The sequence below is a fragment of the Oncorhynchus tshawytscha genome, linkage group LG16 (assembly GCF_018296145.1).
Source record: "Oncorhynchus tshawytscha isolate Ot180627B linkage group LG16, Otsh_v2.0, whole genome shotgun sequence".
NCBI lineage: Eukaryota > Metazoa > Chordata > Actinopteri > Salmoniformes > Salmonidae > Oncorhynchus > Oncorhynchus tshawytscha.
In genome coordinates this window covers 62,904,361-62,931,560 of record NC_056444.1, presented here as the reverse complement: position 1 = coordinate 62,931,560, position 27,200 = coordinate 62,904,361, and the positions used below count along the sequence as shown (strand labels likewise).

The 27,200-nt window shown below is 40.4% G+C and overlaps 2 protein-coding genes across 11 annotated transcripts in view; one reads left to right on the top strand and one right to left on the bottom strand.

Annotated features, from left to right (window-relative positions):
• LOC112232557 (NAD kinase) overlaps positions 1-12,654 on the top strand; it is a 38,914-nt gene extending 26,260 nt beyond the window's left edge. For 5 of the 9 annotated variants that reach the window (XM_042299471.1, XM_042299473.1, XM_042299472.1 and 2 more), the window contains 9 exons: positions 3,265-3,394; positions 5,499-5,604; positions 6,164-6,249; positions 6,400-6,502; positions 6,682-6,818; positions 7,388-7,487; positions 9,410-9,567; positions 9,846-10,055; positions 10,364-12,654. In XM_042299471.1, coding sequence (XP_042155405.1) covers positions 3,265-3,394; positions 5,499-5,604; positions 6,164-6,249; positions 6,400-6,502; positions 6,682-6,818; positions 7,388-7,487; positions 9,410-9,567; positions 9,846-10,055; positions 10,364-10,489 — 1,156 coding nt within the window. In that variant the 3' untranslated portion in view covers positions 10,490-12,654. Of the gene's footprint in view, positions 1-3,264; positions 3,395-4,304; positions 4,492-5,498; positions 5,605-6,163; positions 6,250-6,399; positions 6,503-6,681; positions 6,819-7,387; positions 7,488-9,409; positions 9,568-9,845; positions 10,056-10,363 lie in introns of all 9 variants that reach the window. The other 4 variants (XM_042299478.1, XM_042299474.1, XM_024399595.2 and 1 more) reach the window with 4 other exon arrangements.
• A 2,940-nt stretch (positions 12,655-15,594) lies between these two features.
• LOC112232558 lies at positions 15,595-26,648 on the bottom strand. 2 transcript variants are annotated; one of them, XM_024399600.2, is made up of 9 exons: positions 26,481-26,646; positions 24,807-24,903; positions 24,330-24,501; positions 23,944-24,092; positions 23,493-23,669; positions 21,257-21,373; positions 20,957-21,043; positions 20,705-20,852; positions 15,595-15,665 (listed from the first exon to the last, which is right to left on the bottom strand). In XM_024399600.2, the coding sequence occupies exons 1-9, from the start codon at positions 26,492-26,494 to the stop codon at positions 15,643-15,645; spliced, it is 984 nt and encodes a 327-aa protein (XP_024255368.1). In that variant the 5' UTR covers positions 26,495-26,646; the 3' UTR covers positions 15,595-15,642. The 2 variants fall into 2 exon arrangements, with proteins under 2 accessions (XP_024255368.1, XP_024255369.1); XM_024399601.2 differs by lacking the exon at positions 23,493-23,669 and having other exon boundaries at positions 26,481-26,648.
• Between the last annotated feature and the right edge of the window lie 552 nt (positions 26,649-27,200).

Genomic DNA, 27,200 nt, shown 5'->3' with positions numbered 1-27,200 from the left:
TCCACAAGAGATTAATTATTTATTTTACCTTTATTTAACTAGGCAAGTCAGTTAAGAACAAATTCTTATTTTTAATGACACCCTAGGAACAGTGGGTTAACTGCCTTGTTCAGGGGCAGAACCACAGATTTCTACCTTGTCATCTCTGGGATTCGATCTTGCAACCTTTCGGGTTACTAAGTCCAATGCTCTAACCACTAGGCTACCTGCCGCCCCAACACCCTCAAAATATTGCCAGATGGTACATTTGCGTGCTACCATACCCCAAAGGAGATGATGGGGAATATGAAAACGTTGTTTCTCTCCGATACCATAAACTAAAGTTGAGGAACAATGGGAAAGTAATTACGTTTTGAAAGTTGATAAACTTGTAACCTCACTTTTGAGAAAATGGACTTTGTATGTTTTGGTACACCTACTGCAGACCTCTTCTTTGTCTATACCCATTCAGCATCATTCACACCCTCTTAAGCTTTAGCCCAACCCATCTCTTTAAGGGTTGATCTGAGCGTTCTGTCCTAACAGCAGCAGTCAAGCTAACTGGCTAATGTTTGCTAGCTTGCTCGCTACTTCCAGACACAAATGAGAGAACAGCTCACTCTGACCATTTTACTCGCCCTAGCAGAGCTGGTTAGGCTGTTTTTATGTTATCCAGAGCGTTGATGACTGCAACTGTGCTGCTGGCAACAATTTACGCTTTTTTACCAACGTTTACTGACACCGGCCATATTCAACGGGTGTTGAGTGTTTGTAAATTTGTCAGATATTCTGCGCACTGGCATACTCGGACGAAAGTGCTCTGAAATCCGAGTAGATAGCGAGAGTGAATTTACCAGCTATGTCTATCAACTGTTGTCGCAGTGACATCATTAACATTCTATTGAAATGGTTACTTGCATAGTGGAGTATTTTGTTCCAACATGTAGCTAGCTAGCTAAACAATGAACCATAATCGCAACACATGACATTACTGCCCTACATGAATCTGCAGCTAACTAACCAAACAGGTTCAATGTTAGCTTGCTAACATTAGGCTTTATCTTGCAAAGCAAATGGCTCTGAGATGCAAATAATATTACTACACAGATCATACACGTAACGTTAACTGTCTGGTTCGCTAGCTAACGTTAGCTAGCTAGCTAACAGTACACTATCCTGAAATGAAAATGACTCTGACAATATTAGAAACCTGTAATATCTGAAAATGTATACATGGATGGATGCTTCTCCCTCTCTCACGGATGCCATGGTTGCCCTTAGTTTGAAGATGTAATCCAGAGAGAGGGGTTTTCTCCATCTCCTTAGCTATCATACTCTTAACTCCACTGTTTCAAAACTCTGTCCTCCAAGTGGAGAGCAACACTTATGCAGTTCTACTACGCGATATATATATATTTTTAAAGCCGCGTCAGACAGGATTACCTACATATACTGACCAGCTCAATTACACCAACTCGTGCTACATGTCAGACCAATCCGAACTCATCTCTCGGCATGTCCTGCCCACTCATTTTCTCTGGAAGGTTGCTTACTTTTTCTGTGGCTAAACCAACTAGGCTGGTAATTTAACAATTGTATTCATATTTACAGATGGCATCCAAGTAAGTGCATTTTTATGTGCCTTAATAACATGTTCCAGAAGGCATTTTTGCCAAAACACATTTAGATTTTTTTTTAAAGTTTACGTTCAAATGGCTCTCCTGTGAAGTCGTGACCCGCGACATACGCCTAGTTTCCTGAAACGAGTCACAAATTGTTTTACTTTTACGTCCCTGTGGGAATCGAATCCACAACCCTGGCGTTGCAAGCGGCAAGCTCTACCAACTGAGCCACACGGGAACTATGTCTCTTTTACAGTGTCAGTCTTATGGTACCAGAATATAGATTAAGCAGTGTAGTGTGTAATGTAGTAAGCTGGTGTTATCATGTGTGGTCCATCTCTTGTATTTGTACTGTTGTATTACTGTTTTAACACATTTTGTATGTAAAACAAACCTGTTTCAACAGACGAGTATCTCATCCTTAACAGTATCTCAAAAGAACAATTTGATATTGTACAAGGACTACAAACTACAGCCCAACTCTGGTTTTCCCTCAATTAGGCTACTTTGTATGAAGGCCTATAGATTAGTTTTTGTTTTAATCGACCATTTGAGTTTCAAGTTAAGGTCACGTGTAACCAGCTCACAAAGTCGACAAGAACTGCTAGAGCTAATCGCATGCATTATGTAAAAAATGACAAGTAGCCTTACTTTTAATGAATGATGACAAAGTGCACATTCTACCACTGTATCTGTATGCTCTGTCAACTAACACTATTCCACAAACCTCTCAAATGTACATGACACTGGAGATTACGTCTGGACGATACTTGTAGCGCGATACTCGTTAGTATCGTAGCAAGGAAACAATACACGAGTGGAGTTAACTTCTTCGGGAAAAGAGCCGGAATGTTGGGAACAAACATAATTATGTTGACATCCAGTGTCACATTAATTTATTTTCCAGGCTATAGCACACAATATTTTATATAGAGCAGGTTTTTTAAGGACCAAAGAGTTCGGTCTGCTTCGTGTTTTCATTTTTGCCATGGAAAAAATATTGTGATACTGGTATCGTCACAGCCCTAACGGAATTTTGAAACTAATACAACAGTGGAAGATGACAAGAAAAATTCTTATGACACCAAAGCATTTCAACGTGTCGCCTTCATCAGGGTGTTAATTCCTGCACTTTGGTTGGAATGTGAGGTCACTGTGATGTGTTTATGTAAATGTATGGTCCCTTCTTGACCCTGCTGAATTCTGAGGCTGCCAGTGTTACTAGACTAAGCCCCAGCCAATAATAGGATAGGTATTAAGCAGCTCTGCATCTTATCAAACTGGTAAAAACAAACCGTATGAAGAAACACTGAGCCAACAACCACAAGAGCTCAAAACATGGCTACTGAGAGCTCACCATGCCCAAACTAGAAATGTTCAATACCTGCAAAGTTTACAGGCTACAGTAGTGAGAAACCATGAGAGAATTACAACTATGTTTATTCACCTCAAAATGTCAAGAAGGACTCGTGTAAATTTACAGCTGTTAGCTGTAGGTTTACAAATGGTTCTCCATCAAAATTGATTTTTTTTAAATGATTACGGAACAGCTCTTTGTTGCTGCAATCCCTTTGATCAAATGATGAGTGATTAAAATATACAATTCATTATTACCCTTAAAAAAGGTATTGATTACCTGTGGTCTTTCTTTCTCACCACTCAGGCACATTCAGGACCCAGCCAGCCAGAGACTGACGTGGAACAAGCCTCCCAAAAGTGTCCTTGTCATCAAGAAGATCCAGGATGCCAGTCTACTGCAGCCTTTCAAAGAGCTCTGTGTGTTTCTCACAGAGGTAGGACATTTGTACTTTTTGCAGTGACCCACAGTGTGCAGAGGCTCTCCAGTCTCAAATTATAGCTACCTGCACCTTAGCGGCCTTGATGGGTGTGTGTAGTTCAGTTTCATTAGAAAGTCTGCCATTAAGTCCCTAAAAACAGAAATATTAGTGATATTAAAAAATATATAATTGTATACTTACACCTTACAAGAAAGTAAAGCTGCTTGTAAACTGTACAGTCTGAATATTCTTTCGACCTTTTAGTCTTCTAAAGGGTAATATGAAAGTATTGGCATTACCAGGGTTCGCACAAGTTGCTTGAGGTGGTTAAAGTACTTGAATTTGCCAGTCTGATATTCAAATACTGGAATAACTTGAAAATCAGACATTTTCTCATGTTGGTACTTGAAAAGTACTCAAATTAAAATGAGGAGAACAGAAAATTATGAAATATGTTATTGGTCTTGCAAATTCATTTCCAGGTTTTATTTCCTCACGTGTTTTGCTTTCTGGTTTCCTGGCGAGCTCGCTCATTTCATCCACACTGCCACTCAGCCAGGCAGGTACAGAACTGACTGATTAGGTGCCGCCAAACGTCACATCAATAGCTAGAATACTGGGCAAATGTAAAAATAAAAAAAATAAAAAATGAATGGATGTAGTGGAGGGTAAATGCTGTTTACGCACATTTTTATTCATGCATTTGCGTTTACTCAACCCTTTTATTTGGTTAATTATTGTTTACCCACTTATTGCATTCCCAGCATTGATCAACGCTCAGAAGGCTTCTTGATCTGAGTTCTAATCACGCATTACTCTGCGAACGTGTGGAATCATGAATTATTTATGTATGCTCGTTATGTTCCCCTGCTCCCCCGAATTTTCCATTTTAGCAGGGCATTCATTCATTCACCACTCTTTCCAGCGCGAAACTCTGCCCACGACATAGGCCGAGAGGTGAAACGAACTACCTCAGCCCAGATCTACAGCGGCAAGTAGCAAAGAGATGCTGCTGACAGTGGGAATTCTTCTAATATCCCTCGACTCCTGCCATGTCAACAGACAAACCCCACACAACCCTCCCTGACTCTCGGAGAATGAGTGTACAACTGGTAAATAGTCACTGATATTTCAGTCAGAAGTCTAGCTAGCTAGGTTGCTCAAGGGCTCTGGCTATTAGCCAGGTACTGTAGCTAGCTATAAAGATGACGCTAGGAGTACAGTGGTTCCCAAACTTGGTGTCCGGGACATATGTTTAAATAGGGTCCCCTGAGAGAGTCTTTAATCTTATCAAACACATTAAGAACTTGTTTATCTTCAAATGGGTATAGAATACACAATTTTAGAGTCAACTAAGGGCCTTTTACACTGTCAGAATTCACTTTCATGTCATTATGGGTTGGGACAGCCTGTGGGACCTAATTTAAAGACAATTTAAATATAAAGACAATTTAATAATGTACACTGAACAAAAATATAAACACTAAATGCAACAATTTGAACAATTTTACTTAGCTACAGTTCATATAAGGACATCAGTCAACACCATCAGTCCTCATGTATGTAGTAAATAAGTAGTGAAACACATATTATTTGAGTAGAACTTGTAAGGTATTGATGAATAGTAATTTAGTGTTTTTTTCACGAGGTTGTAGTGATATACTGCCATCTGGTGGCAACTAGAAACAATTGCATAATAGGAACTATTACAAATTGATTGTCCTTGAAAATAAATATTTGTGCTTGAAAAAGCACTTGAAGGTCCTTGAATTTTTAACATTTATTTTTTAAACTTTTATTTAACTAGGCAAGTCAGTTAAGAACAAGTTCTTATTTACAATGACGGCCTACCCCGGCCAAACCCTCCCCTAGCCCGGACGACGCTGGGCCAATTGTGCACCGCCCCATGGGACTCCCGATCACGGCCAGTTGTGATACAGCCCGGGATCAAACCAGGGTCTTTAGTGATGCCTCTAGCACTGCGATGCAGTGCATTAGACCACTGCGCCACTCGGGAGCCTCAAAATGTGACTTTTCACTATCTGTACAAACATATGTACAAGCATTACATGTGCATGTTGCTAATACATATGTTTATACATGTGCGTTGTTCAAACAGAAAAACATGATTGTTTACGTGGAGAGGAAGGTTCTGGCGGACCCAGTCATCCAGGCCGATGAGAGCTTTGCGGCCGTCATCCAGAAGTTCTGCACCTTCAGAGAAGGTGAGGAGACCATTAGAGGACTGGGTCGTATTCATTAGTGCACAAAGTAGCCCTTTTTTTCAACAAAAAAACGAAAATGCATTATCTTATGGGAGAAGTTTAAGTAGTCCCTCCATTTTTTTGTCAGTTTTTTTTCCATTTGATGCCTAGTGAATACAATAATGAAGGATGATAGATTGATCTGATTGACTCTATGTAGCTAGTGATGTAGGATCTTAATTTGAGCCAGTATGCTACAGCAGAAAAATAATCCTGCAGCAACAGGAACTGTGAATTATTATGTGGATTATAATTAATTTATTATTTTGTAGGGGTTAATACATTTCTGTTAGGGAAAATCAAGTCTGAAATTTAAAATTGGAAATGAGAGATTTTAGAAGCCTTTAAAACTCAACTGCGTTACACGTTTGCATTTTCTGCTTTGCAGGAAAATTCTCAGCAACAAAAGTGACTTGTGTCAATGTCAGGAATGTTTATGAATGTCTATGAAACTCTCACTTGAAGTAGTATAGCTTTCTCTTACGGGCATGAACCTAATGTGTTTGTATGCACACTGCAGATCTCGATGACATTTCCAATCGAGTGGACTTCATCATCTGTCTTGGTGGAGATGGGACCTTACTTTACGCATCGTCACTCTTCCAGGTATATCTTTACTTTTCACTTCTCCAAGTAAAGTAAACATACTAATTTGTCAGTTTTTGAATATACTGTGAATTGTAGTAAAATAAATCTTGATTGTGCTTGTTTTCATAGCTTGCTTGTGTGTGTATGTGCTGATGTGTGTTTTCTCAGAAGAGTGTTCCACCTGTTATGTCCTTCCACCTGGGTTCTCTGGGCTTCCTCACGCCTTTCAACTTTGACACGTACCAGTCTCAGGTCACCCAAATCATTGAGGGTACGTCTTTAGGCTTGTCCTTACCCAATTTCAACAACAGAAGCCTTACTCTCTTATCTGTATGCTGGTGGCTGTTTACACGGCACAAGTTGTGCTACAGTTAGCATTTCTAGCTGCTAGGTTCACATTTACATTTTACATGCTACTCTTAAACAAAAGTTTGTGTGTCTGCTGAGCAGGTAACGCCGCCATCATCCTGCGCAGTCGCTTGCGAGTGGTGAAGGAGAGCCGAGAGAAGAACGCCCGGGTGGACAAGAAGGGCATCATCATGACCAAAGGAGACAGCGAGGGCAGCCGCAAAGCCATGCAGTACCAGGTGAGCGCTAAACAGTACACCGGACTGGTATGTTACCCCAGTATTATGGTTAGTACCACAATAGGTTCCTAGCATCATGATGACGTGGAACATCTCAGTCAAAGGACTCATTGTCTTTATTCTGGTAATGTTCCCACTGTCACAGGCCTGACCTCCGATCCCAGCGGCATGATAAAATACCAGAAAGGTCTAAATGTACAACCTGTTTTGGGGATTGTAGGGTGATAGCAATCCTTCAGGTCTAGTTTCACTTCCTCCTTATTTGTTTGAGGTAGTCTATCACATGGATTTGTTTCACTGCTTTTCTGTAGTTATAGCAATGCCCCCTATGTGCTTCTATTTTGGCCTGGTGCTATCATCTATCATAGGGTTGATGTATGTGGGGTGTTTGAGTTTTGATCGTAGTTCATTATGCATTGTCATCATACACACAGTCCCTGCTTCCTGCTGAGTGGGCTTTAACAAGTCATAACATAGGGCTGGGTTCAAAAAGTATTCCCAAAGTAACTAACAACATGGCTAGTGGAGTATGGCTGGTTAACATGACTCTGGGTTTCCTGGTCCAACAGGTGCTGAATGAGGTGGTGGTGGACAGAGGCCCGTTCTCCTACCTTTCCAACGTGGACCTCTTCTTAGACGGACACCTCATCACCACGGTACAGGGAGACGGTGAGTAGTAAACCCCTCAACCTGCTGCTACTGGGTTAAAGGACATGTTTTACCCCATCGGCATGGCCGATTAATTACGGCTGATTTCAACATTTCATAACAATCGGTAATCGGCCCTTTTGGATGCCGATTATGGCCAATTACATTGCAATCCAGGAGGAGACTTCGTGGCAGGTTGACTACCTGTTACGTGAGTATAGCATCAAAATAACCTTGTGGCTGCAAGGAGCCAAGGTAAGTTGCTAGCTAGCATTAAACTTATCTTGTAAAAAAACTATCAATCTTCACATAATCACTAGTTAACACATGGTTGATGGTTTTACTAGGTTAACTAGCTTGTTCTGTGTTGCATATAATCAATTAATTTATCATCGAATCACAGCCTACTTCAACTTCGCCAAACGGGTGAGGATTTAACAAAAGCGCATTCGCGGCTAAAGCACAATCGTTGCAATAATGTACCTAACCATAAACATCAATGCCTTTCTTAAAATCAATACACAAGTATATATTTTTTAAACCTGCTTATGTAGTTAAAAGAAATTCATGTTAGTGGGACATATTAACTAGGGAAATTGTGTCACTTCTCTTGCAGTCAGGGTATATGCAGCAGTTTGGGCCGTCTGGCTCGTTGTGAACTGTTGAAAGGACATTTATTCCTAACAAAGACCGTAATTAATTTGCCAGAATTTTACATAATTATGACATAACATTGAAGGTTGTGCAATGTAACAGTAATATTTAGACTTAGGGTTGCCACTCATTCTATAAAATACGGAACGGTTCCGTATTTCACTGAAAGAATAAATGTTTTGTTTTTGAAATGATAGTTTCCCGGATTTGACCATATTAATTGACCAAAGGCTCGTATTTCTGTGTGTTTATTATATTATAATTAAGTATATGATTTGATAGAGAAGTCTGACTGAGCGGTGGTAGGCAGCAGCATGCTCGTAAGCATTAATTCAAACAGCAGCTCTTAGCAATGCTTGAAGCACAGCTCTGTTTATGACTTCAAGCCTATCAACTCCCGAGATTAGGCTGGCAATACTAAAGTGCCTATAAGAACATCCAATAGTCAAAGGTATATGAAATACAAATGGTATAGAGAGAAATTGTCCTATAATTCCTATAATAACTACAACCTAAAACTTCTTAACTGGGAATATTGAAGCCTCATGTTCAAAGGAACCACCAGCTTTCATATGTTCTCATGTTCTGAGCAAGGAATTTAAACGTTAAGCTTTTTTTACGTGGCACATATTGCACTTCTACTTTCTTATCCAACACTGTTTTTGCATTATTTATACCAAATTGAACATGTTTCATTTTTTATTTGAGACTAAATTGATTTTATTTATGTGTTATGTTAAGTTAAAATAAGTGTTCATTGTTCATTCAGTATTGTTGTAATTGTCATTTATTACATATATATTTATTATATATAAAAAATCTGCCGATTTTAATCGGTATCGGCTTTTTTTCGTCCTCCAAGTATCGGTATCAGCGTTGAAAAATCATAATTGGTCGACCTCTAGTTTAGATGCTGTAACCGATCGTTATACTGTGATGTTTATACGACTGCTTACTGCTTGTGTACAAGCCACGAGGGAGAAATCTGTTCAAATACAAACATGGTGCTGATGTTCTATTAGTGGTGCATACTGTTGCAACTCTCCTTGTTAGTAGATTTGGCTGAGATGGCAAAGTTTAGTCTTTGCTATCTGTCCTTCACTACTTCCTAGTAACTCCCTTTCTGAAAGCCTCTCAGAATGTCAGAAGTATTTCCGTTGTCTTGGGGATGGTTTGCTGTGTTTTGGAACTTCTTTCAGCTTGTTGTTGGTGTTTTTAGGCTTGGGTGTTGGTGGTGTAGCGGTCAAAGTAGTGTCTGTCTCAGACTGTCTGTGTGTGTGTTGTCTCAGGTGTGATCGTGTCGACTCCCACGGGCAGCACTGCGTACGCGGTAGCAGCCGGAGCCTCCATGATTCACCCCAACGTGCCGGCCATCATGATCACCCCCATCTGCCCCCACTCACTGTCCTTCAGACCCATAGTGGTGCCTGCTGGGGTGGAACTCAAGGTAAACACACACACATTCATACACACATGCATTCGCCATACTGCCATTATCCATTTACTTCTCCTCTCCAGAAAATTTGTATTGAACAGTACACAAAGGTAACCAATGACCAGTCTGACACACAGCTACCACAATGCGTACTCTTTCAGTCACTGGTGATGCATGGCAATGAGGACATTGCTTATAATACACACACTGACATTTACTGCTAGACTTTTGTTGTCTTTGACTGGTCGTTCATCTGGATTCCTATCTTCTGCTCCGTCTGTCACGCTCAGATCATGCTGTCACGTGACTCCAGGAATACAGCCTGGGTGTCATTCGATGGGAGGAAGAGACAAGAGATCTGCCATGGAGACAAGTGCGTGACCTTTTGGCCCCTCAGTCATTGCAACCTCCCCCCTAGTCAAAATACCACCAAACAAAAGCTGATAAACATGGAAGATAGCCTGATGAACTCAACCCAAAGCTCATCTAACTCCCGCAAGGTGCCTGAATACACAGAATTGACCAGTTTCATGTACTCGAGACAAAAATTGCACATCACATGATGTTCTGTAGTGGTTTTCCTTCATGCAGCCAGAGATAATTATCTTCCTTGTAGCTGAAATGCTGGCAGACCATTGATATACCAGTAACAGAGGACTCCTTTTAGGAAGTTAGTTAGCCAGTTTCAAGTGTCTCTTTCATCATTGTTTGGGGGGGGGTTGCGAATACCTTGCATGCCTCCCACTCATACCTGATTGACTGTGACGTTTGCTCTTTTGTCTTTTTCTTTCTCTCTCTTCATCTCCAGCATTACCATCACTACTTCCTGCTTCCCCGTTCCCTCCATCTGTTTCCAGGATCCCGTGAACGACTGGTTCGAGAGCCTGGCACAATGTTTACACTGGAATGTGAGAAAGAAGCAGAACTACCTTAGCTCCAAGGAGGACGTGTTCTGACGCCAACAACCTCGCCTCCCCGTGACACCATTCTCATAGTACACCATTTTGGGTGCGTTCCAGATGCACAGATTCTGCGCAGTTCTTCAAAAATCAAATCCGATCTTTACAATACCTGGACAAGTGTTTAACATACCACGGCAAAATGATATAGCGATCCTATATCTGGAACGCACCCTTTGACTTCAGTTGAATTCCATCAGGTCAATTTGCAATCAACATCCTCCGGAGATTAATTTGTTTTGGTTCTAGATCATCCCTTACTGTTAAGAATTTCACACCCTTTTAAAAAGATTGTTGAAATGGTCTTTTTATGCCAACAACCAGATTGTCTCATATCTGACTGAAAACAATCCAGGTTAAAGTTAACCTGTTAGACAAAGCAATACTGAGCTACGGATCAACCCCAAGCTTCTCAGCATATAACACAGATATAATGACTGTTGTCAGTGGGGACCTTTATCAAGAACCAAAGTTCTTGGGGATATGGAGTTGAAAATGTATTTTATAGTAATGATTGACGTTTTGATACAATCCCTAAAATAAAATGTATTATTACTACTTCAGGAATAGCAGAATTGCTTCTACTCTGCAATAATGAAATAAATGTATAGATTGTGCCTTAAACTGGACAATTATATTATCATAATCAATGAAGGTTTACATAACTTTCATTTTCTTAAATCAGATTTACATCTTAGTGCAGGTGTAACAACCATATCTTCAGTATTCCTCATATTCAAGCTTCTCAAATGGCTTGTACAAATGTTAATCTTACATTAATGTTGCGTATCTTAACTACTCTGTCTACAACAACAACGCTGTGGTGTCTGACCGTGTGTAATGTCAAAAGAGTATGGCACAAACATTAAGAACTGAAGTCCATTCCAGGTGAGATGAGACCACAACTCGGTCTTCATAGCCTTTCACTATAAAGCCATAGCTCTACTATGTTATTCGTTTCATAGTCAAGTGGGATGCATAAGGTGATTCCATTGTAATTCTATTGTTTACAATCAAAGCGATTGTGAGTCTACAGGGTTTTTACCACCCCAGGTTTTTGAGTTTTGTTTTTGCTTTAGACATTGGAGGCCAGGTAGGTGGACTTTAGCCCATTAATGATATTGAATAATTAGCTCCGTTGGTGAGGTGATGAGTAGATTCTGGTGTAGTGTCTGGATGGACCTAAACCCTGCTGTGCCACTCCAGGACCAGGGTTGTCAACCCCTGACCTATGGTGTCTGACTGTTATTGCAGTATGCTGAGAGATTGAAGGCATTCAGATTCTACAAGGTAGTGGCCTGCCTTACCAGATGAGACTGCAACACTCACCCCACTTATTGACAAGCTCTGAAATACCGACTTGATAAAATGTTATGGTGTGAGGGTTTTTCTTCTATCTTACAGACAAATTAGAGTGTACGAGTTTACTACGTACATTGTGTGTGTTGGATGGGCAAGTGAAATTTCCCCTGATAGAAAAACTGGTCTAAGCTCTGTGGATACCAGCGCACCACACTCTGCAAAAGGACCAGGTAACTCTAGTCAATCAATCATTCCTTATTTTCTCATTTATGATGCTTGATATATTTATTAACCAGTTTACACTATCATTGCTGAAATATAAATCTCTGGTACGTTTTTGTATATTGATATGTATATGATTAGTACAGTAAGTCAGTTTAACTATATCTATTTTCTCAAAGTAGAAAAACAAATGTCCTCTTTCAGTGGAATTTGGAGTGGTCTTTTCAAGTTAATGGTAGTCCCTTCAGTTGTTACGGAGATATAGTTTGGAAACATCTGGAAGAAATCCATTTGTCTTTGTATGCTATTATACTTTATTTTTCAGAGAGAGTAGTGTTTTCTCTCCTGAAGTAAAGGCAGTTGTGAACTTTGCCTTACAAACCAGTTGCACTGAAATCATGCTAATCATATAAACTTCCCCCAATGTGATATATTTTGTGGGACCTTTTGGATGAAGGACCTTATTCCTATTGTTCTTTCTATGTCAGTTATTCTCTAAGTGCTTCTCACTTTATACTTTGTTTTGTAGACTTCTCCAACACTGATCACTTTGTAAATGTTGTTTCTGAAATAAATTATATTTTTCCAGAGCACTTTAATAAACAAAAAGAGCCAATCTATTGTCAGTACGTGTTCATTTTCAATTGGTTTGGTATTATTTTGTGACCCTTGTTGAAACATTGTGCTGCATTTGTCATCCAATGAATTCTACCCCTTTCATGTGTGTGTCCAGGAACAAAGAAAAATGGAACCCACAGTTTGAGGAAGTAATATTTCACAGCAGTGCACCTCGCTTCCTTCATTTAATTTTTTTTATTAAGCAACAAAGGAGCTTACTGCAATTACCAAATAGATAAAATCATGTGTTAACTGGCTTTCAGCAATGTGAGCAACTTTTAATCAATATAAAGACTATTATATTTCTAACAGTGCATTTAAAATGGAAATGTCGAGTAGTTAATACATAGTAATATATTAATGAGCCAATGAATTGTGTTCATTTTTTGGGGGGGTGATACCTTGTTGAAATATTCAAATGCTGCGTTATTGTTTTTCATGCATGTCGAGGTCCGATTAATTTGACCCCTATTTTTGTAAGTGACTAAGAACAAGGAAAAAGACAGCATAACATGCTTTATTACTTATTGAATATTTGAAGAAGTATGGTCTTTCCCAGCAGTTCACTTCTCTTCCTAAATTATAATTAAGGAGTTTACTGCAAACCTTATTTAATCATTTTATTGAGAACCTGCAGTTTACAAAAACACGATAATGGGTTGTCAACCAATCAAAGTGCAGCGAAAACCTATAAAGATGTTCAGTCTTTCAACAACGATTAATGATAAATTATCTATTTCAAACAAAGATATTTTGGGTAGTGCATAGACAATGGACATATTAAAAGTAGTTAATACATAGGAATATACTACTGTATGAAATTATAAATATTGTTCACCAAAACAGAAATCTAAAACGTTAGCAGTATAAAACCTCTCAAATAAACCATTTCATAGACAGGGCACAATTTCCAATGGATGTATTAGAATGCCACTGAACATTGTCTTTGGTTTACAACAAGCACACTTTAAATAAGGTAAAAGTGATAATCCGCTCATAATTATGGTAAAAGCAAAGTGACCCTAAAAAGATAATTGTTGTACAGAATATCTGCATTGATTTACATACAGTAGCTGTTTCAGAAGTTACATTGTGCATTTGGCCTTGTAAACTGGTTCTCCAGACTCCAAAGAACTTAACATCTCACTGTAAATGTTGTAGGCACATTAAAGGGTAAGCATTATCCAACATACTGAGATGAATCCTCTAAAGTAGGTAAAATGTGATAAAAGTAACCATGTCATAGACTCACAAATTAATCAGTGGTGCTCATCAGCTATTATAAAATAATTAGTTTACAGTGTTTTGTAACTTATAGTGCCTTCAGAAAGTATGCAGACCCCTCGACTTTTTCCACATTTTGTTACATTACAGCCCTGTTCTAAACTTGACTAAATGTCTCCCCCCTCCTCAATCTACACACAATACCCTATAATGATGAAGGAAAAGGTCAAATTGTGTTTTTTTTTTAATGGAAATGTAACATTTACATAAGTATTCAGACTCTTTACCCAGTATTTTGTTGAACCACCTTTGGCAGCAATTACAGCCTTGAGTCTTCTTGGCACACTTGTATTTGGGGAGTTTCTCCCATTCTTCTCTGCAGATCCTCTCAAGCTCTGTCAGGTTGGATGGGGAGCGTCGCCGCACAGCTATTTTCTAGTTCCGCCAGAGATGTTAGATCGGGTTCAAGTCCGGGCTCTGGGTGGGCCACTCAAGGACATTGAGAGTTGTCCCGAAGCCACTCCTGCATTGTCCTGGCTGTGTGCTTAGGGTCGTTGTCCTGTTGGAAGGTGAATCCGTCACCCCATTCTGAGGTACTGAGTGCTCTGGAGCAGGTTTTCATCAAGGATCTCTCTGTACTTTGCTCTGTTCATCTTTGCCTTGATCCTGACTAGTCTCCCACTCCCTGCCACTGAAAAACATCCCCACAGCATGATTCTGCCACCACCATGCTTCACTGTCGGGATGGTGTCAGGTTTCTTCCAGAAGTGATGCTTGGCATTCAGGTCAAAGAGTTCAATCTTCATTTCATCAGACCAGAATCTTGTTTTTCATGATCTGAGAGTTTTTGTGCGCCTTTTAGCAAACTCGAAGCAGGTTGTCATATGCCTTTTTCTGAGGAATGGCTTCCGTCTGGCCCCTCTACCATAAAGGCCTGATTGGAAGAGTGCTGCAGAGATGGTTGTCCTTCTGGATGGTTCTCCCATTTCCACAGAGGAACTCTAGAGCTTTGTCAGAGTGACCATCGGGTTCTTGGTCACCTCCCTGACCAAGGCCCTTCTCCCCGATTGCTCATTTTGGACGGTCAGCCAACTTCTTCCATTTAAGAATGACGGCCAGTGTGTTCTTGGGGACCTTCAAGGCTGCAGACATTTTTTGGTACCCTTCCCCAGATCTGTGTCTCAACACAATCCTGTCTCGGAGCTGTGCAGACAATTCTTTCGACCTCATGGCTTGGTTTTTGCTCTGACATGCACTGTCAACTGTGGGACCTTATCTAGACATGCATGTGCCTTCCCAAATCCAAATTTACCACATGTGGACTCCAATCTAGTTGTCGAAACATCAAGGTTGATCAATGGAAACAGGATGCATCTGAACTAAATTTTGAGTCTTATAGAATATGTAAATAAGATGTTTATTTTTTATAAATGAGCAAACATTTCTAAAAACCTGTTTACACTTTGTCATTATGGGGTATTGTGTGTAGATTGCGGAGGATTTTTATTTAGTCATTTAGCCCATTTTAGAATAAGGCTGCAACAAAATGTGGGAAAAGTAAAGGGGTCTGAATACTTTCCGAAGGCACTTGCAGTGAAATCATCTAAAGCAAAAACAGACCGGTCCAATGCCCATTTGAGTGCATTTCCCTCTAGTTCCTAACTTCAAACATTGGTCAGAACCAGAGAGTTGTTACAAAATGTAGAAATTGTTGCTTATCCATCCTGTGTAACCGTAGCCACTTTCTTCTCATGACGGCACTTTACTGCTTGTCCGATGAAAACACTGGAGAGCGAGAGAGAGAGAGATATTAAAGTACCCGGGTTAGCTCGTCTTATACTCTTTACAGACAGATTTACGGTATGTTGCCTTCTAAAACAATGTACAGTGGGGCAAAAAAGTATTTAGTCAGCCACCAATTGTGCAAGTTCTCCCACTTAAAGATGAGAAAGGCCTGTAATTTATCATAGGTACACTTCAACTATGACAGACAAAATGAGAAAAGAAATCCAGAAAATCACATTGTAGGATTTTTAATGAATTTATTTGCAAATTATGGTGGAAAATAAGTATTTGGTCACCTACAAACAAGCAAGATTTCTGGCTCTCACAGACCTGTAACTTCTTCGTTAAGAGGCTCCTCTGTCCTCCACTCGTTACCTGTATTAACGGCACCTGTTTGAACTTGTTATCAGTATAAAAGACACCTGTCTACAACCTCAAACAGTCACACTCCAAACTCCACTATGGCCAAGACCAAAGAGCTGTCAAAGGACACCAGAAACAGAATTGTAGACCTGCACCAGGCTGGGAAGAATGAATCTGCAATAGGTAAGCAGCTTGGTTTGAAGAAATCAACTGTGGGAGCAATTATTAGGAAATGGAAGACATACAAGACCACTGATAATCTCCCTTGATCTGGGGCTCCAGGAAAAATCCAGCAAAAATCCCAGAACCACACGGCGGGACCTAGTGAATGACCTGCAGAGAGCTGGAACCAAAGTAACAAAGCCTACCATCAGTAACACACTACGCCGCCAGGGACTCAAATCCTGCAGTGCCAGACGTGTCCCCCTGCTTAAGCCAGTACGTGTCCAGGCCCGTCTGAAGTTTGCTAGAGAGCATTTGGATGATACAGAAGAAGATTGGGAGAATGTCATATGGTCAGATGAAACCAAAATATAACTTTTGGTAAAAACTCAACTCGTCGTGTTTGGAGGACAAAGAATGCTGAGTTGCATCCAAAGAACACCATACCTACTGTGAAGCATGGGGGTGGAAACATCATGCTTTGGGGCTGTTTTTCTGCAAAGGGACCAGGACGACTGATCAGTGTAAAGGAAAGAATGAATGGGGCCATGTATTGTGAGATTGAGTGAAAACCTCCTTCCATCAGCAAGGGCATTGAAGATGAAACGTGGCTGGGTCTTTCAGCATGACAATGATCCCAAACACACCGCCCGGGCAACGAAGGAGTGGCTTCGTAAGAAGCATTTCAAGGTCCTGGAGTGGCCTAGCCCGTCTCCAGATATCAACACCATAGAAAATCTTTGGAGGGAGTTGAAAGTCTGTGATGCCCAGCAACAGCCCCAAAACATCACTGCTCTAGAGGAGATCTGCATGGAGGAATGGGCCAAAATACCAGCAACAGTGTGTGAAAACCTTGTGAAGACTTACAGAAAACGTTTGACCTCTGTCATTGCCAACAAAGGGTATATAACAAAGTATTGAGAAACTTTTGTTATTGACCAAATACTTATTTTCCACCATAATTTGCAAATAAATTCATTAAAAATCCTACAATGTGATTTTATGGATTTTTTTTCTCATTTTGTCTGTCATTGTTGAAGTGTACCTATGATACATTACAGGCCTCTCATCTTTTTAAGTGGGAGAACTTGCACAATTAGTAGCTGACTAAATACTTTTTTGCCCCACTGTATCTGGCAATGCTTTTTAGAACCTAATTCACACAGTCCCATGTATTTATTTTAGGCATCTTCTAAGAAACATAAGACTAATAAAATGTATTTTTGAAATAATAGAATGGCATATTTGAGTTTAATTATGTTACTGGTCTGGGTAGCCCATATGGCTGTGCCATGCATATAAACCCCATAGTTATTTTGTTCATTAACACTGCATGGTCAATCTGACATCTGCATTGGCTGTACAGCATTTATGGTGATACAGCCTCTGCATTCATGCTTCGCAGAGCTGTTGTGAAGGAAGTTGTCAAGGAAGTTTGTTTTATTCAGGACCTCCCGCCCCCATCTACAGTCAACCAATCATGTCAATGCGGAGCTATACGGAGTCCTCTGCATTGTTAAAATATTTGGGAAGCGTACGGTATTCCGTGAGCTCGATTTGGCCTCTGCATGGCTACGGGGACTTTGCAGTTGCATCACGCCCTCTGTACAGAGCCTCCGGATCGCATCACTGGAGCAAGCATAAATTGGCTTTACAGTGGTTCCTCCTTCAAAAGTTGCAGTATTCTATGGCACATTATTTAAGTGTGAACCACTGTTACCATTAATGCTAGTTAGTGCCAGTGCTATCTCTGAGAAGCATTTGATAGACTTCAATAATGGCTGTACTAGGGAATGCGGGCATGTGGGAGATCGGGGAGGAAGGAGTAGGCTGTCCTTGTAAATAAGAATTTGTTCTTAACTGATTCCATGTGTTATTTCATAGTTGTGATGCCTTCACTATTATTCCACAATGTAGAAAATAGTAAAAATAAAGAAAAACTCTTGAATGAGTAGGTGTGTCCAGACTGGTACTTGCTTAATATTATGGTGTTTCTATTCCAAGAAAAACAAAAATCCCTCTGGGTTTCTGTTAGGATGGAACGGAAAATATGGCGCTGTACAATGTCACAGTCAGGAGTATAGTCCTGGGCTATTTAGCTAAAGAATCCTGTGTCGTGCAGGCAGGGCACGCGGGAGACCGGGGTCCAATTCCCCGATGGGGAGGAAGGAGTAGGCGGTCCTTGTAAATAAGAATTTGTTCTTAACTAACTTGCCAAGTTAAATAAAAAGGTTACACTAAGAGCATAACATTTCTACACCCTAATTTTCTAATTCTAGTCTAACAATACCCAAAAGGAGATTAAGAAAATAAAAATCTCTGATTTATAAAGACCAGTTGTAGGCTTTTGCTTCAAATCCTATTGCTTCTAACTTCAATATGCTCTTTAAATAAGACCTACACCACTTTTAACAGCACATTACTTAACACTAGTGAGACTCATGTCACCTGCAGTATATCAAAAAATATGACGCAATTATTGGCGGAGAGTCACATATAGAGGATTGTAGGATTCTAAATTAAAACCAAAAGCTGATGGCTGATGTCTCCCGGTGGCTCCCAAAGCCATGATTGAGTGAGTCACTCAGCTTTATGTAGGTGCCGGCTATATGACTGTGTCATCAACTTGATAATATATAATGATGAGGTTATTACGTTTTCAGAAAAACAAGAGAGCGATTATAAATCTGAATAAAGTCCAAAATAATATTTGTTAAGTCTAAAACATTTGTTTTTAGAGGGAAAGAAACACTGGGACAATTGTGCGCCACCCATAAAGGCCAAAATATAGCCCTGCTAATATCCATAATGGCGCTGTACAACGTGACCGTGTGTTTGAAAGAGTATTTTCCAGTAAGCAACAATGTTTACCTTCATTAGACAACTTTGTTCCAATATTTCTGTAATTCAAAGATATTTAATCCCACAGCAATTCGTTATGGATCCATAATTAAATAAACATACCAATTTTGAAAGAGTAATTATTATTTTATTAATGAAAGCATCAAGATGTTGATGACAAAATACTGTACTGTTTTGAGTTAAATGTAGCAATCAGAGTACATAAGCATTGAATACATTGCATGTACGGGGATGTTCACACCTACAGTAGCTGGGCAAAAAGCGTCTATTGTCCTGCTAATCAGGCTACAAGTGTTTGAAAACCTGTTTTCAAAATGCCACCAGCTGTCCATTACTACTGTAAATAAAAACACAGCATCTTGTAACCACAATGTCACATAATTTGTCTCTACCGTTCCAATTACTACTAGAGTTTGGGATTAATTTGATTAATATTATGGAGTTTCTGTTCCAAGGAAAATGAAAACCCCCCTGGATTTCCGTTGGGATGGAATGGAAAATATGGTGCTGTAAAACGTGACGGTCGGGAGTACAGTACTGGGCTATTTAGCTAAAATCCAGTGTCCTGCGGGCACGTGGGAGACCAGGGTTCAATTCCCCGATGGGGAGGAAGGAGTAGGCGGTCCTTGTAAATAATAATTTGTTCTTAACTGACTTGCCTAGTTCAAATAAAGGTTACACTAATAGCATAACATTTCTACACCCTCATTTTCTAATTCTAGTCTAACCAATACCCAAATGGAGATTCAGTGAAAATAAAAGTCTCATTGATTTATTAAGACCAGTCCCCATGCTTGTCTCAGAGCAGCGCAAAACTGTGCTAAAATAGTTGTAGGCTATTGCTTCAAATCCTTTTGCTTCTAACTTCAATACACTCTTTAAATAAGACCTACACAACTTAACAGCACATTACTCAACACTAGTGGAGACTCATGTCGCCTACGGTAGGCCTACAGTATGACGTGACTCTCCGCCAATAATTACATATAGAGGATTGGAGGATATTTCTGATATTTATTCCCATAGTAATTCGTTATGGATCCATAACTAAATAAACATCGGCATTTTGAAAGAGTATTTTAATAATTTTATTAATGAAAGCATAAAGATGCCATTATTAGTTACAATGTTTTAGTTTGAACGTGCAAACTGGCACTAAGAACAGAACAGCGGGAATGTTTCCCTAGTCAGCCCAATTATTAGTGCAACGCCCCTTAAAGTGTTGCCAGTGTGGCGGGGTGAGAATGTGATGAAAGAAATCATTCCCTCTACTATTATTCTGACATTTCACATTCTTAAAATAAAGTGGTGATCATAACTGACCTAAGACAGGGAATTTTTACTCGGATTAAATGTCAGGAATTGTGAAAATTGTGAGTTTAAATGTATTTGGCAAAGGTGTATGTAAACTTCGACTTCAACTATAGTTGAAGGTCTGTTTCATGATTTCAGTCAGAAGTTCTTGGAATGACTGATTTACTGTGCCCATAGCAAAAATGTGTTAATACAAATGCTCCTTCAATGTGTCAATTTTTTGGGGGAATGTTTGTGTCGTCTATGAGGCTTGTTCTAGTCTAGCCTGAGTATATTGACTCCTGGTAAACATACAGTGGAACAGGTGAAGGAAAAAATACAGGCAGTAATCTACTCACTCCTCTCCCTCAGGCCCTGGCCGAAGCTGCGCGCCAATCGGAAGAGAGACCAGAAAAGCACGCCTTTGATCAGCACTGAGATCCCCGCTCCAGTCATAGCAGCGGCCTCCAGTGTATACGTCTTATCCTGCCCCCAGTGTACACTGATCTGAAATCAGAAGACCACGAAGTCCATCTCAGAGCAACCATTCACCATACTTTCCCTAAAGATCTGATTTGAAATCAGTTCAACCACTGGCTTTCACAGCTCACCCTGTACATCAGGTACACGAAGTAGGCCACCTCCGGCACATTAAGAAGGACAAAGACCCAAACCAGCTGCTTGGCTTCTTTTAAAACCTGGAACAAAGGACAGATAAACCGGTTTTACATGATGTATGCACTTCATAGGTGCTTACAATCTAAAAATTATTTCCACCATCCTTCACTCAATTGAGTTCACATACTTTATGGGTGTAGTATTACATTGTGATTTATGTTATACTGTTTATGCACTTGTGCAGTGCACACTAATTATATTATTAAATTACATTTTATTCTCTTGATACTCACTGCGATAGCCCCCATGGCTGCGGTAAGGCAGGCCCAGACCACTCCAAAGCCCAGGATGATGCTGTTCGTGAAGGACATGGTTGTACCTGACGTCATAATCAGTATGCAAAGGCACAGCTGAGAAACAGAAAAACCAGCCACAGATTATTCCAACTATAAATCTAGTACAGCTCCATCCCAAAGACCCTGATGTATGAATGGCCCTGATAAAAAGGACCACCTTTAGAGCACCTTAAATAAAATTTCGGACAAAAAGGCATACTCTGCTGCATCATTCACTGAATAAAATGGCTCATTCATAACAAAACCCACTGATATTGTCAACTACTTTAATTATTTTTTTCATTTGTAAGATTAGCAAATGTAGGCATGACATGCAAACAACAAATTCTGAACCAACACATCAATGCATAACTGACCAAATTATGAAAGACAACCATTATAATTTTGAATTCCGTAATGTTAGTGAGGGCGAGGAGAAAACTTGTCTATCAACAATGACAAGCTATTGGGTCTGACAACTTGGATGGAAAATGATGGAGGATGATAGCGGACTATATTGCCACCTCTTCAATCTAAGCCTACAGGAAAGTGTGAGCCCTCAGACCTGGACGGAAGCAAAAGTAATTCCGCTACCCAAGAACAGCAAGGCACCCTTTACTGGCTCACACTTACAGCTTACCAATCAACCGGTTGCGATCCCTTAGTAAACCTTTGGAAAACACTGTTTGACCAGATACAATGCTATTTCACAGTAAACTAATTAACAACTGATTTTCAGTATGCTTATAGGGAAGGGCACTCAACATGTACAGCATTTACACAAATGACTGATGATTGGCTGAAAGAAATTGATAAGATTGTTGGAGCTGTTTTGTTAGACTTCAGTGCAGCTTTTGACATTATCGATCATAATCTGCTGTTGGAAAAACTTTTTTGTTATGACTTTACATCCCCTGCTATATTGTGATCGAGAGTTCTGTCTAACAGAAAACAGAGTGTTTTTTAATGGAACCCTCTCCAACAAGCAATGTAGAGTCGGGCATTCTCCAGGGTAGCTGTTTAGGCCCTTTACTTTTTTCAATCTTTCCTACTGACCTGGCACTGAGTAAAGCCTGTGTGTCTATGTATGCTGATGACTCAACGTTATGCACGTCAGCTTCCACAGCAAGTAAAATCACTGCATCACTTAACAAAGACCTGCAGTCGGTTGTAGAATGGGTGACAAGTAATAAGCTAGCCCTAAATATTTCTAAAATTAAAAGCAATATATCCAGGACAAATCATTCACTAAAACCTCAACTAAATTGCATAATGAAGAATGTGGAAATTGAGCAAGTTGAGCAGACTAAACTGCTTGGTGTAACCCTGGATTGTAAAACTGTCATGGTCAAAACATACTGATGTAATGGTAGCTAAGATAGGGAGAAAGAACTGCTCTGCTTTCTTGACATTGCTATCAACAAAACAAGTCTTACAGGCTTGAGTTGTTGCACCTGGACTACTGCCCAGTCATATCGTCAAGCACCACAAAGAGGGACAAAGGCAAATTACAGTTGGCCCAGCACAAAGCAGCATGGCCGGCCCTTAAATGTACAGAGAGCTAACATCAATGACATGCATGTTAATCTCTCATGGCCCGAAGTAGAGGAGAGTGACTGCATCACTACTTGTCTTTGTGAGAGGTATTTACATGTTGAAAGCAGTGAGCTGTCTGTTTAAACTACTAGCACACAGCTCAGACACCCATGCATACCCCACAAGACATGCCACCAGAGGTCTGTCTCTTCACAGTCCCCAAGTCCAGAACAGAATCTGGGAAATGCACAGTACTACACAGAGCCATGACTAAATGGAACTCTATTCCACATCAAGTAACATGCAAGCAGTAAAATCAGGTTTAAAAACCATAAAACTACACCTTGGACTATGACAAGACACACACACTCACTCTACACACATGCTTGTACGGTGATATTAGAAATGCATTGTGGATATGTACTGGTGTAATTATGTTATATGTACTGTTATATTTTAGCCTTCATTTGTTTGGACCCCAGGAATAATAGGGATCCTTATAAATACAAAAAAATACCCTGAAGGCAATCATACATATCTGCACCAAAGATGCTCAATGTCAAGGCAACACAACGTGTTAGAATGACGCCATCTGTCGGAAGAAAATGATTGTCGTGTGTCAGACATGTATTATGACACATGTGGAATGTGGCGGTACCTGGGCCTGTAGGTCAAAGGTGACCATGGAGAAGCACAGGTTGATCAGGAAGTACTGCTCCTGGAAGCTCTCCAGAGCTCCACCCACCCGGAAGGCCATCATGTTGGGCCTTTGGATGAGCAGGTTGGCACACAGGACATGGACCACGCCCACACACAGGATGCACACAAACCGCACCTACCACACAAGCACACACACTGATTCACTACCTCAGCTACTCAAACAGCACCTGTGACATAAGCACATGCACAATCACGTCTGGTCACAATTGAGCCGTGTTCCGTAGGGAGAATATGTTTTTAAACGGGGAGGTAGTACCCGAACTTGTCCAATGAGAACACAGATTGTTGTTTTCTGTTGCAAAACACTTTGCTACAGTATACCGTACTGAACATGACCCTGGATTAGACATAGGAGTTGGTTTAATTTTGTCGGTCCACATGCAGCGTACCAGAAGCAGGTCCTTTCTATCCTGGAGAGGGAGCACCATGAAGTTGACCACAGAGCGCATCATGACCACCAACACACTGAGGACAAACACTATCAACTCCTGCCTGTTCTCCTGCAGGATTCCCCTGGTGATGTAGTATATGCAGAACACTGGAGAAACATAAAGAAGCCTGTGTGTGATACAGTATTGGTGTAGGCGGCATAATCAGGATTTAACCATAGAACAATGCTGACATGGGGTGATCAGAATTGGGGATTACATTTATTTTCTCTGAATATTTCATAATGTGTTCATGTCTGGACACAGTAAGGAGTTGGCACTCTGTTGATTACATCATTAGTTAACAATCTGTTGCTATTGCCACTAATGTAAGACATGCCACTTACAAATTCCAACCAGTTGGATGAGAGATACAGTGAAGTCGTCCTCATAGCTGTAGGTTGCCATGCTTTGCCTGTAGATGTTTGTCAGTGTGAGGGCCAATAGTGCCAGTAGAGAGGCGATGGTGAAGCAGAAGTAAAGCTTCACCAAGCATGACAGCTCTGACCAAGGCTTTATCTGTGGGGAGAAAGCCAAGCATATAACCTTTCTTTACACACAGACACCTAGGGCCCTATTCAATCAAAACGGGTGCAAATTTCAGAGTAAGACAAAGGAACATTCTTCTTATGCTGGGAACATGTAGCCTACATTCTTATTCATGTGATAAGAGAAACATGTTTACAGAGTTGAGTGACACAACAGTGCAGGAAGAATGTTGAACTGAGTAGGACTCTGGTTCCCAATTCAAGCAACAGCTAGAACAGATAAATGTGACAATGTCTACTCTGTGTATAAGGAGAACAATTGGGATGTATACTGACCGGACCACATGGCGTTGGAATCAGTTCCTGGTGCCTTGGTCTCAGGTTTGGGGATGGGAGATCTGAGCCCTCCCACGGCTGATTGCTCAACAGTGGACTGAAATAGAAATATATGTGGATGTTAGTTACTGTGCAAGATAGTAATAGGTTCAAATGTTTATTGAATGGCTGATATACGCATAATAATTTGTCATATTCATAGATCCATGATGAGATATAGGTAACTGCCAAAATAAAGTAAACCAACATAAAAGTGTCTTAATAGGGTGTTGGGTCATCACGAGCCAGAACAGCTTCAATACACCTTGGCATAGATTATATTTTCTATTTTTAAAATGTATTTAACTAGTCAAGTCAGTTAAGAACTAATTCTTATTTACAATAACGGCCTACCGGGGAACAGTGGGTTAACTGCCTTGTTCTGGGGCAGAACCACAGATTTTTACCTTGTCAGCTCGGGGATTTGATCTAGCAACCTTTCGGTTACTCCCCTAACGTTCTAACCTCTAGGCTACCTGCCACCCTTCAAGTGTCTGGAACTCTATTGGAGTGATGCGACACCATTATTCCATGAGAAATTCCATTTTTGTGTTTTTTTGATTGTGGTGGAAAATGCTGTTTCAGGCACCGCTTCAGAATGTGTTCAATTGGGTTGGTTGAGATCTGGTGACAGACAGCCATGGCATAGGGTTTACGAGATATGGTTTGGAAAACATACCTAAATGTAGTGATGGGATATGCCACTGTACTCCAAATTGTACCTTTATCCACACTGATACATAGAGTAGATTGAAATACTGCTAGTTTTCCCAGAAAACTGCCCTTTTGTCAGGACACACGTTTCACCCACTTCAATACAAAGTGATTTTCATAGCAGGTTAGAAGAGCATTTTCTCTAACCCTTTTCCTACCCTGCTACGAAAAAGTCACTTCGGTATCGAAGTCAGATTAAAAGAGCCACCGCAGCCATTTTGGAATGGCAGTATCAGCACCTTTGTTGTTCAATGCAACGTGACATTCCATAATGGCTGCTGTGGCTACTGCTAGCTAGCATGAGGACGAAAAGGTCAGTTTCCCAGGAAAACTAGCAGTATTTCAATCTTCTCAATGGAGCTGTGTGGACAGAGGTAAAATTTGGAGTACAGTGGCATATCCCATCCCTGCAGTGAGGTACATATTCTGACCTATATATTGCACCTGCTCCAAGTGTCTCATGCCGCAATCAAGTCATGTCTGAAACTTGAGACCTCAGATTAAAATTAACTGAAGTTGTGTGTGTGTGTGTGTGTGTGTGTGTGTGTGTGTGTAGACCTTCCCATTTTTTTCACCTTTATTTAACCAGGTAGGCTAGTTGAGAACAAGTTCTCATTTGCAACTGCGACCTGGTTGATTCTGATACTTCATAAGTGGGAAACTCAGGATCTGACTCTAACCCCCTAGGTTAGCAAATCAGAAATGCCCAAGTTTCTGACATGGCATTAATGTAACCATGACGGAGTTCCGACCCCAGTTCAGCTCAGTGTAAACAAGCGTAACGGTAGGGTCGGTATCTTCTGGCAATGGACACACCAAACGAAAGAATGTTGGAAACGGAACTCAAATCACATCCTGTCACTAAACTAACACTACATCGATGATTGTAATTATGTTAATAAGTCGCGCTCATAAACTCACCGTATCTCTTCCATTTTTAAGTGAAATAGTAACTAGATAATCGTGTTCTTGATGTTTCTACATCTCAGCAAGCAGGCCCACATTGGCTGCTAAATTCAAACGTATTCACGCCACATATTTTGGGGAGTTTTAATGGCGGTGTGCAAACCATAACGCCACAGTTCCGCTTACAAGTGTATATGTCTGACGTCTTTCTGAGGTGTATTCAGCATGCATAACATGCACGTACTTGTTTGAAAACGGGTCCAGTCAATATCATAACAATAGTCAATCGTGAATGTTTTAGAACAGGGATGGTGCTGAACACTGTACGATGATTTGTTTAGTTTTCGTTAGCACAGCGGCTTAAAATACACTTTGCATTCGCAAACCAGTAAAGATTTGCAAACTCTGCATTCATCTCAACCATCGAAACGTTGCATATTGAACACACCCTTGATGAGGTTGCAAGGAAAATGCTTAGCCACAAGGGGGCATAATGACTCCCCAAGCCACTAATCAATGCATTAGACATTGTAAACAAAGACAATACAAACGTATCCAACCTCCACTATAAACATGTACATTCGCCTGGTCCATGTATTATCTATTCAAAACTACATTCAGGGACATCTGTGTTATTTGAAATTTGGAAATGGTGCTGCGGCGGAGTTGTCTTGACAGTGGGCTCGAGCCATCGCTAAACTCCGTGAAAGTAATTGAAAGTCCACCAAGCGGTCC